The sequence below is a fragment of the Hipposideros armiger genome, unplaced genomic scaffold (assembly GCF_001890085.2).
Source record: "Hipposideros armiger isolate ML-2016 unplaced genomic scaffold, ASM189008v1 scaffold_126, whole genome shotgun sequence".
Taxonomy (NCBI): Eukaryota; Metazoa; Chordata; class Mammalia; order Chiroptera; family Hipposideridae; genus Hipposideros; species Hipposideros armiger.
Genome location: NW_017731476.1, coordinates 2,264,222 through 2,282,690, shown reverse-complemented (window position 1 = coordinate 2,282,690; position 18,469 = coordinate 2,264,222). Strand labels below are relative to the sequence as shown.

The 18,469-nt window shown below is 57.6% G+C and overlaps 1 protein-coding gene across 1 annotated transcript in view; it reads left to right on the top strand.

The window, feature by feature from the left end:
- The window catches only part of LMF1 (lipase maturation factor 1), a 108,038-nt gene extending 89,591 nt beyond the window's left edge, over nucleotides 1-18,447 (top strand). Inside the window, exons 7-11 of the mRNA XM_019648660.1 lie at nucleotides 13,071-13,254; nucleotides 13,609-13,762; nucleotides 14,126-14,309; nucleotides 15,616-15,728; nucleotides 16,328-18,447. Coding sequence (XP_019504205.1) covers nucleotides 13,071-13,254; nucleotides 13,609-13,762; nucleotides 14,126-14,309; nucleotides 15,616-15,728; nucleotides 16,328-16,502 — 810 coding nt within the window. The 3' untranslated portion in view covers nucleotides 16,503-18,447. The remainder of the gene's footprint in view (nucleotides 1-13,070; nucleotides 13,255-13,608; nucleotides 13,763-14,125; nucleotides 14,310-15,615; nucleotides 15,729-16,327) is intronic.
- The last annotated feature ends 22 nt before the right edge of the window (nucleotides 18,448-18,469 follow it).

Here is an 18,469-nt window from a genome sequence, read left to right as displayed (position 1 = left end):
TTCTAGTTTATTAGGAAGTTTTGTGATTTTTTTGTTTGGGGGTGTTTTTAGTCATGAATGGATGTTGAATTTTAACAAATGGTGTTTTGTCCACCAGTTGTGGGACGGTCCCTTTCTTTCCACTTTAATCTGTCAATGTGGGGAATTGCATTAATATTGCTCGTGTTGAAGCCGTTTTACATTCCTTGGGTAAACGCAACGTGGTCGTGCCATGTGTATGAACGTGTTACTGGGTGTGGTTTGCTAATCCTTTGTTTTGGATTTTGCGTGGTTGTCGGAATGAGCTTCGTCTACAGCAGCGGCTCTCACCTTCCTAATGCCGCGACCCCTTCATACAGTTCCTCATGTTGTGGTGACCCCCCCAACCATAAAATTAGTTTCGTTGCTACTCTATAACTGTAATTTTGCTACTGTTATGAATCGTAATGTAAATATCTTTTTGTTTTCAGATGGTCTTAGGCGACCCCTGTGAAAGGGTCGTTCAACCCCCAAAGGGGTCGCAACCCACAGGTTGAGAACCACTGGTCTACAGTGTTCTATCCTGTACCGGCCTTGCCCAGTTCCGCCCGGGCTGAACTGTCACCCTCACGGAGCCCGTCGAGGGCAGGCCCCCACTCTGAATGGGTCCTTGGGGACAGACAGCTCCTGCAGGAGCCCCCTGGTCTCGCGGGGTCTCTGTAACCTCTGATTACCACCTTTCCTGGCTGTCAGACATACAGATTTCTGTTTCTTCTGGAGGCAGTTTTAGGGGTAAAAATTTTCCTGGGAATTTGTCCATTTCATTTGCTTTCAGATTTATTGGCCAAAAAAAGTCCTAATATTCTCTTACGTTGGCAGAAGCTGGATTTGTGACCTTGTCTTTTCAGCCTGAGACCTTTTTCCAGCGCGGCTCTTATAATAACACAGGGCAGGATTCTTGTCAGACTTGACGCTGACACTCATTCTCTTTTACATAGTAAGTCCATGCATCTCAACTGATGTCTTTGAGTTTATTTCCACATCTTTGTTTTCTTTTTCTCCCTTTTAGCTTTCTTCTGAAGTTTTTCTCATTCTATTATTTCCCTCTCCTAATTAGTAAGTTACACAGTCCATTCTTTCAAGGGAGTACATGCTTAGTTAACGAACTGAAAGTCTAAATATAATAATCCCATCTTTGCCGCCTTGATGGCCAAAGGCCTGAGAACGCTGTAACTGCCTCTGTCCTGGCCCTGTCGCCTGCTTTCGCTGCCCCCGTGTTTTGGCCCTATTTTGTTTTGTTTCATAATTAATAGACTGTTTTTAGAACAGTTTTAGATTTACAGAAAACTCAGCAGAGAGTAGAGGGGATTCCCTTATCTCTCCCCTGTACAGTTTCCCCGTCATGAACATCTCGTGATACATTTGTTATAACTGATGAGCCAACACTGATACTTTATTATGAACTGAAGTCCTTAGTTTACACTGCGGTTCACTTGGGGTGTTGTACTTTCTGTGAGTTTGGACATTGTGGTATCGTACAGGAGTAGTGTCACTGCCCTAAAAACGCTCTGTTCTCCCCCTGATTCATCCCTCCCCCTCACCCAACCCCTGGCAACCACTGATCCATTTACTGTCACCATAGTTGTGCCTTTTCCAGAATGGCATGTGGTGGCAGTCACCTGGGATGTAGCCTTTTCAGGTTGGCTTCTTCGTAATCTGCATGGAAGTTCCTCGTGGCTTTTTGTGGCTTCAGAGCTCATTTCTTGTCATTGCTGAATGATACTCCACTGTCTGGATGGACCACAGTTTATCCATAACCTGTCCAGGGTCGGCTGGAGGACAGACTGGCCGGTGACCCTTGCCAGCAGCCCGGGGCACTTGGTACCATGCCCGCCCCCCCACACACACACTTAGGCCCCACGGCCCTGTGGTCTCAAGCCGGTAGGAGGAAGTTTCAGGTAGAGTGTCCTTGCAAGCGTCCACCATTATGGGCACCATCACATGCTGGACCTTCCTCTTCCATCTGCGGATGCCCAGCCAGTGGCTCTTGCCTTCCCCTCGATGGAAAACACAGCTCTGGTTCCCAAGGCAGCTCAGAGAGCCCCGACTGGCAACACACCCTCGGGAGGAATGCGGTCTGCTCTGACTTTATGGTCATCACAGTGACCGAGACCTGCTCCTGGGGCTGCAGGGCATTAATGAATCGCTGCTTCAGTTGCTTTTACAAGCCTGGAACCAGTGGGACCCTCTCAGGACTGTAAACTTAACGGGGCCGGCAGGGACCCTCCGGGCTTTCCTCGGGCTGCACTGACTAGCTTTCTGTTCAAGTAATCCGAAGCTGGCTTTGACAAGAACTAATGAAAAGCAAGTTGTCATAATACCTGAAAACTAATTGAAGGAGGTTTGGGTTACTAGTGCAGGTGGAAGATCCGGTCTGGGAAGATGTTACATTGTCCATCGAACCAGCAGCCTCAAAATGCCCGTTTATTCACAGTGCACTTGGCTCAAGTCCCATAATACATCAGGACAAGGACCAGCTAACTGGACCTGGGCTGGCAGTGGGTCTGAATCCCAGCCCAAGGCATCTGCGACCTGAGTGGGGGTGCTGCACAGATGTGGGAGCACAGAGCTCAGGCGTAGACAGCTCCCAGCAGCCTCAGGCCACACAGCTGAGTCTCGACCCAGTTCTTGGGTCTGCTGCATATGTGGACAGTGGATGGTGGTGGCACAGAAACACTGGGCAGGGGAGGGCCAGAGCTGGGCATCTAGGAGCCTGGCTGCCAGCCTGCGGCTCTGGACATTATCCCAGAAGGCTGGCCCACTTGCCTGCCTTCCATTCCCTGAAGGCCATGAGAGACTCTGGGCCTGGCGTGTCCCCGGCATCATCCTCTGCAACCCCCCGCTGTGCCCAGGACAAGGCAGGAGAACCCCAGGGCTGTGGCTCTTTTCTAAGGCTTGGTCTGTTGTCCCTTCAGGGGCCTGGCCTCAGAGCAGAAAGGAAGCGGGCCAGCTGGCCCAGCTGCCATGTGAGCGGCCCCCTGGCAGGCAGTGTGGGGTCTCAGGTGTGGGGGCCGCAGGGTACGGTCTCATGACAGGTGTTCAGCTCTCCGTGGGGGTGCAGCACTGGGCTTGATGTGGTGGTCACTTTGGGGGAGCAGCCGTGTTAGGTCCCCCGCCCCGTGGGTCATGCACCCGTCTCTGCGCCCGCAACCCTGAGAGGCGTCTCTGGTTCTGTTTGTTTCCGTGCCTTCCCTCGGGGTGGGGGGGCTGAGGATGTGAGCATCTCACCTCCTCCCACACTCAGTTCACACAGCTGTTCCAGAGGGTCCTCCAAGGCCATGGGCCCATTGTCCACTTAGAGAGCCTCGCCGCCCCAGGCTCAGAGCCCCGCTCTACCGCCAGGCCGCAAGCCTGAGAGAGACGCTGGAAGGGGCCGTTGTCCGCTTCCGCTGTGGAGCTGGGCAGACACCCTGTCCGAATCCAAGCGTGGGACAGACTCATCTTGGATCCCAGACCAAATTCTCCTTCTCTACCTCCCACCACGTCCTGCTCTTTCTAATCTCTGTGACCTTGGGGACATCTCACTGTGGGGCCATCACCATGGCTTCAGGCGCAGAGAGCTGCCTCCACAGGCCCTGAGTGCCCCGCCTGGATTGGGGTCAGGGATACCTGCTCTGGGGTTCCTGGCTGCAGTCTTCTTCAAGCATGTGTCCTCTGTGAGGCCTGCACGCTGAAAGCCCAGCAGGGAGCTCCAGAAACCCGCCCCTTCCCCTCAGGGTTAGGTTGCATCATCCTGGAACATCTGCTGCAGCCTCTCCTGGGCCCGAGACTCCCGCGCTCACCGCTTATCTTCCTGCCGTTGCCTGGCTCTGACGCCCCAGCACAGCTCGCTGGGCCACCGTCCAGTCAGGTCTCCTGCAGGCTGCACGGTGCACGGCGGGCACGGGTATGGATGGCTCCATGGCCGGTGTAAATACAGATGGATGGTGTGATTCACGCATTCCCCTCAGAGGACACACTGCAGCGTTGCTAAGAAAGATCAGACCCCCTCAGCAACAGTACCATGCACGTCACGCCACACTCCTTTTTTCTTACTAAAAACATGACCATCCAGGTGGGTGGGGCAGGCAAAGGGCGGTGGGCTGGGTAGGGACACACAGCCAGGGTGTGCCTGACAAAGCTCTGAGGGCCGAGTGACGTCCCCACGAGGTGGCTTTCCTGAATTCTTAGGGCTTCTGCTGCCTTATTAGAAACAGGGATTTATCCTCCAAACTGTACCCTGTTGAACCCTAGTTCTCTGGGTCAGAGCCACCCAGCTGGGCTCACATTAGAATGACTGGGGGGGGGGGGTCTTTGGGAATATGCTTGTACCAGGGCCCCCACCCCTAGACCCCCTAGGCGGGAACCGAGGGAGGGCCAGGCATTGCTCAGAGGTCATTTAGGGCCACACAGCCTTTTGAACTACGCTCCCGAGTTCCCGAGAATCCTGTCGCACAAGCATGTTCTAGACCATGGGCATGTGGACCAGGCATCGAGGGGCTGGCTCTCCTGCAGTTGTACAGAGAATGACCCCCTCTGGGGCCAACCCCATGCGGCCCCCACACCCACGTCTGCAGCTGAAGCTACAGGCCACCAGGCAGAGGGCTGAGGCCAGGCCAACATGACTTCCTCAGGAAGCAGGATTGGTGTCGCCCGGTGTGCGGCCCACAGCCACTGTCCACCAAGATAATAGTGCCGAAAGGACAGCAAAGCCACCGGAATCTCAGGAGGAAGGCTTGACTCTTGGGAGGCATCTCTGCCCGGGCTCTGCCATGTCCCCGCTCGTGTGGCCCGGGCTGTGCCGTGTCCCCACTCATGTGGCCCGGTATGCCGTGACCTGGGCTCATGTGTACCATAGCTTTGGGCAGGGCCAGGCTGGAAGAAACAGGGCTGCAGGGATACGGACCTCTCTCTGGTGCTTGGGGGCGGGTGCAGGAGGGCTGGTTGAGGGGTTGTTTTTTCCAGTTCTCTTTTGCAAAGGCTGAAGAAGACTCCACGCGGGTCCCAGCCCTGCCTGTCCTGAGTAGCTGGACGCCCCCTCCCTGCAGGTCTGTAGCTCACCATGGCCCTGGTCAGGTCTGCCCACGCATTGCCACCACCAAACCCCCTTATTCACCATGGGTAGGTGGGGTTGTGGACCACCAGGGTGGCCTGGGCTGTCTGTACCCCCAAAAAGGCTCGGGTTACAGCCAGCAAGATGACAGGGCCCCAAATCAGAGCCTGGGGAGCCACCCGAAGCCTCCGCAGCATCACCGCCCACAGGAGCTGTGGGTCCGTTCCAGGGCCGAGCTTTCCTGCCCCTGGGGTATGGCCCTCACGTGTCTGGAGGGACCAGCAGACCCCACGAGGCGCCAAAAGCCCACCTGGTGGCACTTTTTCTTGTTTTAAATGGAGAATAACTGATTTGGAAACTAAAAAGGGAAGAAGAGGACCCATAATGTGCCCCCCCAATAGTCCCGTGGGGGGGTTTCCTGCTACAGAAGCGCACGTGCCCAGCTGTGACCACAGCCTGCCTAGTGTCTGCAGGGGTGTTTTCACTGGCCATCGGCATCTTTGCAACCATTGCTTTCAACAACCACGGCCATCATACACAGCGTTTGAAATAATCAATTATCTTTTAAAGAAATTGAAAAGATTTTTTAGGTTTAATATTCATCCTCATGTTCGCCGTCTCCAACACTCCACTGTCCTCTGCACAGACCCGTCTCCGCAGGAAGTGTGTTCCTGCTGCTGGAAGAATGCTCTGTGTGTTTTGTAATGTGTGTAGCGGAGGCTGCTGAGTGTCTCTACTTCACCCAGCATCCTCTTAAGGGTGTTTTCCAATGGCGCTGCTCCAGTGTGATGGTTTTTCTCTCGACAAGGACGTGTCTGTCGTTCCTGCCCGAACCCTTATCCTCCGTCCTGGTTCATCAGGCACCTTCCCCTCCAGCTGGTTCTAAGATTTGTCTCCTTTTCACTGGTTTTCAGCATTTTGACTTGATGTGCCATATGGATTTCTTTGCATTTATCCTGCTTGTCATGTCTTAGGCTTCTTTGATCTGCATGTTCATCGTTTCCATCAAATTAGGAGGATTTTTGGACATGATTTTTTCTTATTGTTTCTGCCAGCCTTCCCTTCCTGGGATGTAAATCACAGGTGTTTTAGACCAAAGAGCACATTGTCCTCCGAGTCCCTGAGGGGCCGCTCACATTCTGCTCAGCTCTCTCTGCTTCAGCTGAGAACGTCCTCACACAGCCACCAACCTGTCCCTTTCACCGTGTCAGTTTTGTCCAAAGCCTTCCATTAAATCCTCCAATTCACATAATACCTTTCAAACTCTGAAATTACCACATGGTTCTTCTTATTGTTTGCATAATTCTCTTAGTTATGACCATGTTTTCTTTTAACTCCTTTAATTTATTGACAATAGCTGTGTAAACATTCTTACCAACTCTCTCCAGATCGCCTCCTGTTTCTGAGCCAGCCGTTGCCTCCTGGCTGCAGCTCGAGCTGCTGCTGCTGACTCGCCTGTGTGTTAACTGTTGATTGGATGCGGGCCCTCGTGCTGTGGTGTTGAATTCTCTCCCGAGAAACAATTGATTTACTTGCAAATTGGTTTCATCATCTTGACACTTGTCTTCAAATCCTCTGAGTGAGTCTAAAACAGCGGTCACTGCGGGGGGCCCTGACAGCCATACTTGTAGGTCTGGGGTCCCTGCTGCACGCTTGTCTCTCCATGTGTCTTTCTCAGAACTCAAGTCTCCCAACCTGTGTGAGTGGGGTGACTGCCTGGCCTCCTGGAGGTGTCTGCATGCCTGAGAGCACAGTAGTTGGCAGAGACTGGCAGGGACCCACGCGATTCCTACAGCCCCTTGAGCTGCCCTCCCAGGGTTCCCTCCTGTGTGGGTCCGTGAAACTCCTCCATGCAGAGAGCGCTGAGGCCGTCCCGGGTCTGTTTGTTGCCCTTCTCTCCGAGTCAGGGGTCCTGCACGTCCTGCAGCCACGTGTCACACAACAGTTGATTCATCTGTTTTGCTCCCTGTCCAGTTGTTTGTGTTGGCAGCAGAGGTTCCAGCCTCACTTCCTCCCTCTTGTCCTAAAGCAGGAATCATTGGTGGAGGGTTTTGGTTTTCTTTTTTTTAAGGTTTTATTGGGGAACTGGGGGAGGGGAACAGACAACTTGCTGTCCTTTTTGTTCTTCAGTCTAGTTGAGGAGGACATCGCTTCACTGGCCCACGTTGGTATTATCGTTGTGCTCTTCCCAGGCAAGGCAGATCGGTCGCTGGCCACTGGATGGCCGCTCCCGGTGGCTCTCGACAGCTCTTAGCAGCTCATGTCGGCTGCCGGCCGCTCACAGTAGCTTACAGGAGCCCACTGCAGCTCCATTGCAGCTCCACTGCAGCCTACGCCGTCGCCAGCGACTCACGGCAGCTCAGCTCCAGGTCGAGCTGTTGTTCACCATCTTAGCTGTAGAGGGCAGTGTCACTGGCCCTCATGTGGGATCCGAACTGGGACCCTGCTGCACAGAGCTGGCGTCCCACGCCAACTCTTAACCAACGCGCCACTCGGCCAGCCCTCGTTGGTGGAGTTTTAACCTTGACGACTGTCATTCCCTGGAATGAGAAGTCAGAGCAAGGAGGCAGGGTAGGGTGGCATGGACTTGGGCCCTGCTTCTGGGGGTAAAGGAGGCGGGGGTGGTATGTATGCCCTCCACTCCTCCCTGTGCCATCCTGGGACCCCGAGTCCTCTGACCAGTGCTGCTCTGTGCAGCAGGAGGAAGGGCACACCTGGGAGCACGATCCCAAGTGTTTTCAGGGCAGCAGACTGGATGGAGGTGCAGGAGAGGGTGCCAGGACATCTCTGGGGCTGTCCTCTCGGTCCTTGTCGTCGGTGGTGGGCGTTTAATGATGGAACGAGGGGTGGACCCCGGGCCCCATTGTTCAGGTCAGTTATCAGTGGCTGTGACCTGATTAGCCTTTGAAACATTCACCCTGCTGCCAAGAAATCCTGTGACCACACGGACGTGTGACCTACCAACCTGCCAACGCTCAGCCTGACTTTGTCCACCAGAGGCGAATGGGCAATGGATCGATCGTGTGTGAAAACCCTCACCAAGAAGCCACGTCTGCACAGATGTAGAGCGAGATGAGGGTCCTTGTCTCAGAGCTCGGCCAGCACTGCTCCCCATACCTTGTATCCACTTGTCAGACAGGAGGCTTGGCACTTCTTGGACCACCTTTCCCTTGTTTTCTTTCTTTCCTTTTTTCCTCATTTTTTACACTTTCAGTCTAAATGCTTATACCGTTTTTACTTCTAATTCATCCTTAGAAATGAGAAACCGCCCGAACATGTGTGGGCTGTGTCTCGCTGCTGTGAACGTCCTGGACCCTTTCTCCTGAGGCCGCTGCTGCTTCCGCCTCGGAGTTTCAGTTCTGTCTTTCTACCTCATTCTTCCCCTGGAAGGTCAGTCGTGAAGCCATTGACCATGCTGAACCTGTGTCATTTCCCTCATCTCCCATCTCTGTTCCACACTCAGGTGGGACCTCTCAAGTCAATTTTCTAAGCCACTCACTCAGGTTTCAGCAGTCTCCATTCTGCTTGTCACTTTTTTCACTGTTACAGTTTTTCACATTGTGCGCCTTGTTACCCCGAGGGTGTAGATGAATAAATGTCGTTTAGCGATCAGGGTCCTTTCAGCTTCGCCAGGGTGTCTCTGGACGCCTCTCCCTGCACCGAGCCTTCTGGGGTCTTAGAGAAGCTGTGAGTGGCCAGAAGGTGGGACTGTGCCTCAGTGCATACATGGCTGACCCTGGAACAGTCAGCCACGCAGGACCATCACAGGTGGCAAGTCGGCACCCGCAGTGAGCCAGCCCTGCTCAGCCGTGCAGGTGACAGTGCCATGTGTTCTGGTGGCATGAGATTTGGTGGAAAGTGTGAGGCGCAGACAGATCCCTCGGGTTGAGGCGGGTGCTGGCGCTTCTGCCAGAGGCCAGCAGCTGCAGATGATGCACTTCATCATCTCAGGCACGAGGGCCCTTCAGGTGGACAGTGGTGAGGAGCGGACAGCTGCCCTGTGCCCATTGGCTTCCTGCAGGGCCTGGGTGTGGGCCAGCTCTGAGGGGCAGGGGTGAGGTTAACAGGGTGGGTGTTCCCCACACGCCGTGCATGCCCTTCCCCTCCCCACACACAAGGAGAGTGTCCTGGTGGGCCAGAGGGGCGGTCCTGGAACCACGCCTCCCTGAAGTCTGTGGGGAACGTGGACAGGAGCTGTTAGTCCTCCCTGCATCCCACTCTTGGTGCGTCTTCACTGGAGGCCTGGGGGGCTGCCATGTGCCAGGGTCTCCTCAGCTTTGGTGGCCATCTCCGCTGTGACCTCGGCAGCGAAGGCTCAGAGGTACGTTGTCACCACATGGTCCAGACAGCAGCCCGACAGGGGAGTGGCTCATCCTGTCCTGACATCCACTGCACCAGCAGACCTTAGTCACATGGCCGAGCCACAGAGGGGCCTCCAGGAGCAGCCGCCCAGCCGTCTACTGAGCCATATGGATACAGTGCAAGGCTCTTACCAGCAAGTGAGGGGTCACCAGGCAGCCAAGATCCCAAAGAGGGGGGCACAGAGGGAGCAGCCGAGCTTCTGGGATGTCGTCCCTGCAAGTTGCTGACACAGCTGGGAGGCTGGGGAGCTGAGAGACACAGAGGTCTGCATGGACAAAAAGTGGAGGTCAGACCACCGGAGGAGGGACAGCGAGAGGGGTGCTCCTGGCCTGGTCAGGGTGAATGCAACCACAAGAGGGTGTGCAAGAGGCTGAAGAGACCAGAGCACCCCAAAGGGCTCAGCCCCCACGCCATGGCTCTAGAAGAGGGGCTGGGGTGAGGGCTCTGAGCTGCCCCGACCTATGGGGTCACGGTCTGTTCCCCAGGCCGTCGAGAGCCAGTGGCACTCAGCAGACTTCAGGAAGCCGCCCGTCTGCCCAGAGCAGCCCCATCAGCTCAGACTTGAGACCTGGGGACCCTGACGGGCCGAGGAGCTGGAGAGAGACCCCTGGCCCAGGGCGAGCACAGGCTGGGCTGTTTTTTGGCACAGGGTTTTGTTGACATCATAGACAGAGAAGAATAAGAAATAATTATTCGGGGGCTCAGAGCCAGGAAAACTAGTTTTCCAAATTAATCCAGGGAGAGCCGTGAATCCACAATCTCTCGTGTCACACATCATAAAATTCCGTCGCGATCCATAAAACTGACAAGACCCATCGAAAGCCCGGCTTCTCCCTCACACGCTCGTTAGGCCTCATCTGTGACCCCGCACTCCTCCCAACTGCCAGATTCAAGACCTTTAAATTGAAATTCAGCAATTAAGGGGCTGTGCATCAGCTGAGTTTTGCTCAGCCTCGGAGAAGAGCTGGGGAGACTTGGGGCCGGACCACAGGGAGGTGACAGGTGACAGGTGACATGCTCTGGGTGGAGGCGGGGCAGCCCCTCCCATCATCGTCATCTCATGGCCTTCCTCACACCGCACCGCTGTCCTGCAATGAGGCCTACGCTCCCTCTCTCCATGTCTCTGAAATGACAGCACCGGACCCAGCTGTCTGCTCTCCAGGCTTCGTAGATACACCTGGCAAGTCACCTGGATGGGGAAATGGAGGCTCTGCTGCTTAGTGACTATTGGCTCATTACGATCTTGTTTCTTTCAGAAGTGTGTCCATTTGGTTAGGTGCACTGATGCATTCACACATTGAACTTCATGAAATTTCCCTTTTTATTCCTCTTGTTTCTATAGCAGTTTTACCATTTTCATTTATTTGCTCGTTTCATCTTTTCCTCGAAGTCTCTTAAAGTGTGCCCATGTGGCCGTTCTTCTCACGTGACAGATACCTGTGCTGTGGTTCCCGGGTTCCGCTCCCATCTGTCCATCCCTCATTTTGTCATTTTGTGTTCTGGGTCGCTGAGCGACTGTGGCTCCGGCTTGCTTCCTCTTTTCTGAGGCCCAGGCTTGAGGCAGCTCATCTCCCTGCGAACACTTTAATGGCGCCCACCGTGGACCCACCCGCCCTCACCTCCCAGAACCCCTGACTCCATTCCCTGGTCACCCCGCCTCCCACCCCTTCCTGGGTGCTCCAGCCCCTACGCTAGTCCTGGGAGCCATGGCCACCCTCCCCCCCTTCCCAGCACTTGCTCTGCAGGCCTGTTCCCGCTCCCCCTCACACCTTCCTCTCGTCCTGGGCTGGTTCCGGGGCCTGAGAGGGAGCCGGCCAGACGATTCCGCACTGTGTCCCCACAAGGAGGGGATCAACTCACACCCCACATGGGAAACTAATTCAAATGGATGAGAGACCTAAACATCCCAGCGAGACCTACAAACCTTATCACCCTGGGGTATGCAGAATTTTCTTAGAGGGGACACAAAGGCACTAATTGTAAAGTTTTCTAAAATTGATAACTTGGACTTCATGAAAATGTAAAACTCTACCTCTTCCAAAGATACCGTAATGAAAAGGCAGGCCACCAGCTGGCAGAAAATAATTGCAATATATGCATATCTGACAAAGGACTTAGAGCCCAAGAAATCAGCCAGTTGTTTTTTTTAATGGGAAGAAACTTGAACAGATTCTTCACAGAGAACATGTGAAATCCAGCAAATTCAGTAAGAGACCCTTAAGGTCACTGCTGACTGGGGGACGCCAGGTAAGATCAGCCAAGCTTCTGCTCAGTCCCAGACAAAGGGCTGAGGCGCCCAGACCACGACTCGGCAAATGGCTTTGCCTTTAAAAGTCAAACATACCACGTGACCCAAAATGAGTCACCACCTGTATGTAAATATTCATGGAAGCTTGTGTCATGGTAGCCAAGCCCTGGGCGCACCCGGTACTCACCTCAGGAGGGACAGGTAGATGCCTACATTGTCCCTCTGCGGGGCATGGGATGCTCAGAGGCCAGGAGTGCAGGTCTCAGAACGAGAACCTGGAGCTGAGCCAGGGGAGCAACACTGAGTTTTGGAACGGGCGGAATGACGGGGCGTGATGTAGGTCAGGTCAGAGGCTGGGGTGGGTACGGGGTCGACACCAACAGACACCAGGGAACTTTCTGGGGCTGGGAGTTGTGGCTTGTGTGGTATTTACTCAGCAGTAAGCGTGTGAGAACCCATTGAACTATATGCTAAAAATTGGAGTATTTTATTACTTTTTAAGTCAAGTCCAGCCAACAGCCCTGGACTGGCCTGCCCTTGTGGCTGCTGTGAAAGTTCAGGAAGATGGGCACCAGCTAAGCCGTATCCAAGGGTAGGTCAGTACACACAGGCTGTCCAGAGCCTGCCACACCTGTCCCAGTAGATGCCAGGGCCCAGGGAAGGGCCTTGTGCATGGTCACTGGGGGTGGAGGTCAGGGCAGCAGACAGGCAGGCGTATGCACCAATCAGAAGAGCAGTGAAGCCCCGCCCATCTCCTGCATGACCCGGGCACAGTCCTCCACCTCCAGGGGCTGTGAGACTCCAGACGCCCCCACTTCTGGTGGCAGACCCTCTCCCTAGGGAGGGCCACACACTTCAAGGTCCGTGGGGCCTGTCATTCTTGAGGCGGCCCCAGACCTGTATTGATTAACAATCGCTTTAACAATTGCCATGACATCAAACAACACAAATTTGTTATCTCACAGCTCAGAATCCCTGCAGCCTTGGCTGTGGCTTCAAGTAGGGTCTCAGAGGCTGGAACCAAGGCGTCGGCAGGCTGGGCCTTCTCTGGAGGCTCTGAGAAGAATCTGCCTCCAAGCTCACTCAGGGCAGGGGCAGGTCTGAGGGAGGCCAGGTGTGTGGCCTGTGGGGGGAGCAGGGCCTCGGCCATGACCTCCTGCCACCCTGGTCCCTTGGGAACCAGCACAGGCACCCACGTGTGTTTCTGGGAAGAACCTGGAACCCCTTGGCCCCAGAGCCTCTGGGTGTGGAATTGCTGCGTCCTTCCTGGTGGAGCAGCTGAAACAGGCGGCTGGAAGGGATGGCCAGGCTGCGGCACACATGAGCAACCCACATGCTGGGCAGGGTCCGCGTGGGCAGCCGTCCTTGGCTCTGCTCAGCCGGGGTCTGAGGTGCTGCCCTGTCCCGCAGGTGGTCCTCATCATCAGCGGGAACCTAAGCTTCCTGAACTGGCTGACCATCGTGCCCAGTGTCGCCTGCTTCGATGATGCCACCTTGGGGTTTTTATTTCCCTCTGGGCCTGGCGGCCTCAAGGACCAAGTCCTGAAGATGCAGAAGGAGAAAGCTCGGGGAGCCCAGCCTACGCTTAGATACGGTGGGTGGACCCCTGCAGGCGTGAACACAAGGCCTCCTATCCCCAGACCCAGGACAGCTGCCCCTCGAGGTGCTGGCACACCCCACAAGGGCAGTTGTCATGATTCAGTTTCTGCATCAGCTTCAGAATGATCCTTGGCTGGGGGACAAGGGGGTGGTGAAGAGGGGCCCCTTCGCAGACTCCCAGGAGGGGGGCCAACAGTACCTCCCTCGGCTCCTGTGAGCCCAGAGGGACTAACAGAGGCCAGGGTCTGGGGGGCCAGCTAAAGGGCGAGGCGTGGTCTCGGCTCCTCCCTGTGTGGGGGCCGGGCCTGGGGGACAGATGCTTACCTGCTCTCTCCCTCTCCACGCGCAGGCTGCGTGGTGCGACAGGCGGTCAACCTGGCCCTGGGCGTCCTGGTCGCCTGGCTTAGCATCCCCGTGGTCCTCAACTTACTGAGCCCCAAGCAGGTCATGAACAGCTCCTTCAACCCCCTCAGAATCGTCAACACATACGGGGCCTTTGGAAGGTATCAGCATAGCTGGGAGTCCCGTCTCGGCCACCTCTCTGGCCCAGGTGTGGTCTCCTTGTCCACCATGTGGTCACATGGACCCCAAGGCCCCAGAGGAAGGCTTAGCCCTAACCAGCCAAGCAGGCGCTACTGGTCTAGGGCAGAGTCTCAGTTCTGCTTTCTGTCCCCTCGGGGCCACTGTGACCCTGTAGGAGAGGCATGTGAAGGCCAGCCCCCACCTGCTCCCGCAGCTCCAGCCCCACGCTGGTCAGCTCAGGGTGGAGGGTGGGGAGTGGGGCGAGGGGTGGGGGTGGAGGCACAGGCGCCACCTGCCCTGCAGCTGCCTGGAGCCCAGCCACCCCGACTCGGTCTCCCCGACAGCATCACCAGGGAGCGCACAGAGGTCATCCTGCAGGGCACGGCCAGCCCCAACGCCAGTGCACCAGACGCGGTGTGGGAGGACTACGAGTTCAAGTGCAAGCCAGGCGACCTGAGGAGACGGCCATGCCTCATCTCCCCTTACCACCACCGCCTCGACTGGCTCATGTGGTTTGCAGCCTTCCAGGTAAGGGCCCTCTCCTCCCCTGGCCCTGTTTCCCCACATCCTACATGCCCAGGTGCTCACGGTCGACCCAGGCTCTGGTCACTCCAGCATTCCCAAGGTTGTGGTGCCTTCAGTGGGGACACCTGGGGCCCCAGAAACTCCTGCCATAGGGCTGGTGGAGGTGGAAACATCATAGTCCACACGACACTCAGCTGCGGGCGCCATGTAGCCCGCCCCCCCACACACTCTGACCCGCCTCACACAACCCATCTGGGCCCTTGTGAATGCGGAAGGTCAGGCTAAGGACTCCCGCTGTTGGGGCATCAACTATAGAGGAGCTTCACTAGCCCTCGAGGCAGAACTCACTGCTCAGCCACTGAGGACACGCCCACCAAGACCCAGGGCCTAGATCTGAGGCTAGGCAAAAGCAAATGACAGCACTCTCCCAGGTTCCCGCCTTCCCAGGGGCAGGGTCTCCCCCTGGAGCAGCCTAGACCCAGGCCAGCATCTGACTGGGCTGTGGTCCGAAGGCCGGCTTCCTTCCGGGTCTTTCCCTGTGCATGCACTGCACACATGGGCTCTGCCTCTGGACAGCAGTGATTCCCCTCAGGCATGGGTCCCCATGTTGCTCAGACCCCTGCTGCATCCCAGGGGCTTCCCTCAGACACCCTCACACAAGGATCTCTGGGTTTCGAGGACCAGGGTGCCACAGCCAGCTTCTCAAAGCACCTCCACCAAAAAACAAGACAGGCATGGCCAATGCCAGGGTGGCCGAGGCCAGAGTGGCCAACATCCACAGTGTTTGCTCAGGCTGGCCCATCTCGCCCATGGAGACAGCCTCAGGGAGGCTCTGTCCATTGCCTGAGAACCCAGGGCTAGCAGGTGACAAAGCCAGAGGTGAGCTGGTACAATCAGGCCCCGCGCCTTCTGCATCCAAGCTACACAAGGACAGGACAGCAGGGCAGGGGACCCAGCACACAGGTGAATGATTCATGGACATCTGGCCAGCAGTTGAAAATGGAAGCCAGCAGCCCCTTTGGAGGGGAACCCACACCAAAGCACTGGGGCCTAAGCCCCCAGAGCAGCCCACCGACCGCACGAGTCAGACACGCCCAGGACAACAGACTAATGTAGGGAGTGACCCAGCAGGGCCCTCTGAAAGGGGGAGCAAGCAGAGAGCACACCCTCTCCTGAGGGCCCCTGGGGGCCGCACCCCCACAGTTCCAGCCCACCACAAGACTCAGGCTGGTGGCTTCACTCAAGTGCCCAGGCCGTGGCTGTGACAGCTCAGCACCAACCCGGTGGCCACGCCTCTTCTTGCCCCCAGACCTACGAGCAGCACGAGTGGGTCATCCACCTGGCGGGCAAGCTCCTGGCCAACGACGCCGACACTCTGTCCCTGCTGGCCCTCAACCCCTTTGCAGGCAGGGCCCCCCCAAGGTAAGACTCCCCTCTTCTCCGATGGGACCCCCACCAGCTGTGGCCTCAGCTGCCTCGGGGCTTCTCCCCTAAATGCTGAATGTGCTTTGGGAGCTGGGCCCCCACCCCTTGGAAATGTGCCCAGTGCAGAGGTCCTCAGGTTCCCCGCCCCCACCCCCTGGAAACATGCCGGGTGCAGAGGTCCACAGGCCCTCAGGCCCGGGTCACCAGCACTGCTCAGCTGCTGAGAAGACAGCGGCTCCTGGGGACAGGGTGGGGCCCCCAGACAGGAAGTCCTGCCCCTCAGTCCTGGGGGGAGGGGGGCGTGCTCTGAAAGCCTGCAGCTGAGCTCTCGGCCTTCCTGCAGGCTGCACACCACGGGGTTGCCTTTTCCACAGCCCAGCCTGCCCCCAAGTCCTCTGATCTGGAGCCTGGTGGTGAGGGGGGCGCTCCTCTTGGGCCCCTCTGGCTTCCCTGGGCAGCCTCCCCCACCCCAGGAAGGTCTGAATGGATACACAGCTCCTCCTGGAGCATAGACCCAGGACATGGAGCCCCAGTTCCCCTAAGAGGCTGGGTCTCCACAGGCAGGGGCTGCAGGCTGATGCCCAGCCTCCCCGCAGGTGGGTCAGGGCCGAGCACTACAGGTACAAGTTCAGCCGCCCTGGGGGCCTGCACGCCGCTGAAGGCAAATGGTGGATCCGAAAGAGGCTGGGCCCCTACTTCCCTCCACTCAGCCTCCAGGACCTCAGGGACTACTTCAGGTCGCGGGAGTGGCCGCACCCGGAACCGAAGTAGTGGGGCCCAGGGCCTGTGCACCCGAAATAAAGTGGAAAGACCTTGGCACCCCAGCGTTGGCTCCTGCGCCGAGATGTCCAGGAAAGCAAACCCACAGAGGAGAGGTGGGGGCCGCTGGGGGTTGGTGGGGGCCCCCAGCTGTCCTCACCTCCCACATTTGGTCCCCAGGCAACCCCAAAGCCCCTACCCCACCCCCAGTCATCTCCCTTGTCACCAGGCCCCCAAGACATCGGTGTCCCATGGGAGCTTCCAGCTCTGATCAGTCTTGGACCACCAGTACCCACTGCATGGGGCCTCGGCTCCCCACATTGGCCACAGCCTGGCCCAGGGGTCCCTCGAGGTCCCTGGCACCTGGGGTACTGGTCGACAGCCAGGCGCATACCCCCCAGCAGCCGAGCCCCATCATGTGCCGTGTGTTTGGTGCAGTTATAAGGAACCCTCCCTTCTCTCCTCTCCTCTCCACACCCCCGGGTTGGCTCCCCCACCATCCACCCCCCCACCTCAGAGCCCTTCCTGGCTGGCCTGGGCCCCGCTTTCTTCCCCAACGAGCAGCGTCCACAAGCATGGACAGAAGCCCTTTGTCCACCCTTGGGTGGGCCACTCCCATCGGACCCTGAGAGGCTGCGCCTCTTTCTCCTTTGTGACCACAACCCCCCAACGCACACCACGGGCCTCCTGCACCCTGACCTGCAGGGGGGTGGTGGGGGGAGGGAGTGGACACAGCAGAGTGGTCTGCCCAGCCTGGGAGCTAGGGCAGCAGGGACTGCACGGTAGAGATTCTGAGGCCCAGTTGTCAGAAGTTAAACTGGCTTATTTTTTGCTTGGCAATCCTGGGGCCCCAGTGCAGTGAAAAGTGGGGTGCAGCTGAGAACCGTCACAGCCTGATGTGAGCTGGGAGTGAACGGGCTGCTGTCCCGCTGGCAAACAGCACAGCCCCAGCCCTGGTCAGCCAGGTCAAGGGGTCCTGGGGGTGTGGGAGCTGGTTCCACCCAGGGGGCAGCGGGCTGCGGGGTCCTCCCTTCTCCCCTGGCCTGGCAAGCGCCAGGGGGAGTGGCCACCCACCCCTTCCGCTCCATCCCCAATGTCCAGGGCGCCTGGCTGCACTGCGGAGGGTCCCAGTGGGAAAAAGGTGTTCAGGCCAGGAGGCCGGGATGAGGTGGGCACAAGTGTGGGTCTGTGTGGAGCGCCCCCCACCGCCTGGGGGGCCAGCCCAGGTGCCAACAGAGAGGCCGTGTTCCTGCTCCCAGGGAAACAGGCGTCCTGTGTCTGGCTGGACAGACGGGGCCTCAGACAGGGAGCCTGGAGCCAGCAAGTCTACCCACAGCAGCCAAGCGCCGGCCGCTGTGCCTGGGCAGCCCTTCCTGGGGGGCCGTCCTCGGGGCTGTGTGGATGGTGGGAGCAGCAGGGAGCCTGAGGAGACCCTGCGTCTTGCTTCCACGCTGCCAGCCCAGAGCCGCAGGTGGCCTCCCTGCCAAGAGCCATGGTGTGTCCTCACTGCTCCCCATCCCTGCTCAGCCCGCTCTGGGCTTGCTGCCACCCGGGGCCCAGCACCCCTGACTGTGGGCTCCTCTCTGGCCTCCAGTCAGCCGTGCCCCCCAAGCAAGCCTGGAGCCAGTAGCAGAGTGACACAGGGGGCCTATTGGCTCAGGGACACCTCAGGAATCAGGCAGTCCCACACCAGTCCTGGGACAGGACAAACATCCGCTCACCGGGAGGTGTCACAGGTGGCCACAGATCCAGGTTGTGAGGGCGCAGTGGCCAGCGTGAGGCTCCACCCCTGACACAGGAGGGCCCATCAGGCCTGCTCCCCGGCAGCCCCTCCCCCTTCCAGAGGCTCCGGTGTCAGCAGCCCTGGAGCCTGTCCTGAGGCCACACCCTCCTGTTGACGGGGGTCAGATGCACCCTTCCAACACTCAGAACCGTCCCATGGTCCACCTCCCGAGCATGAACCTGAGGTCACTGCCCGT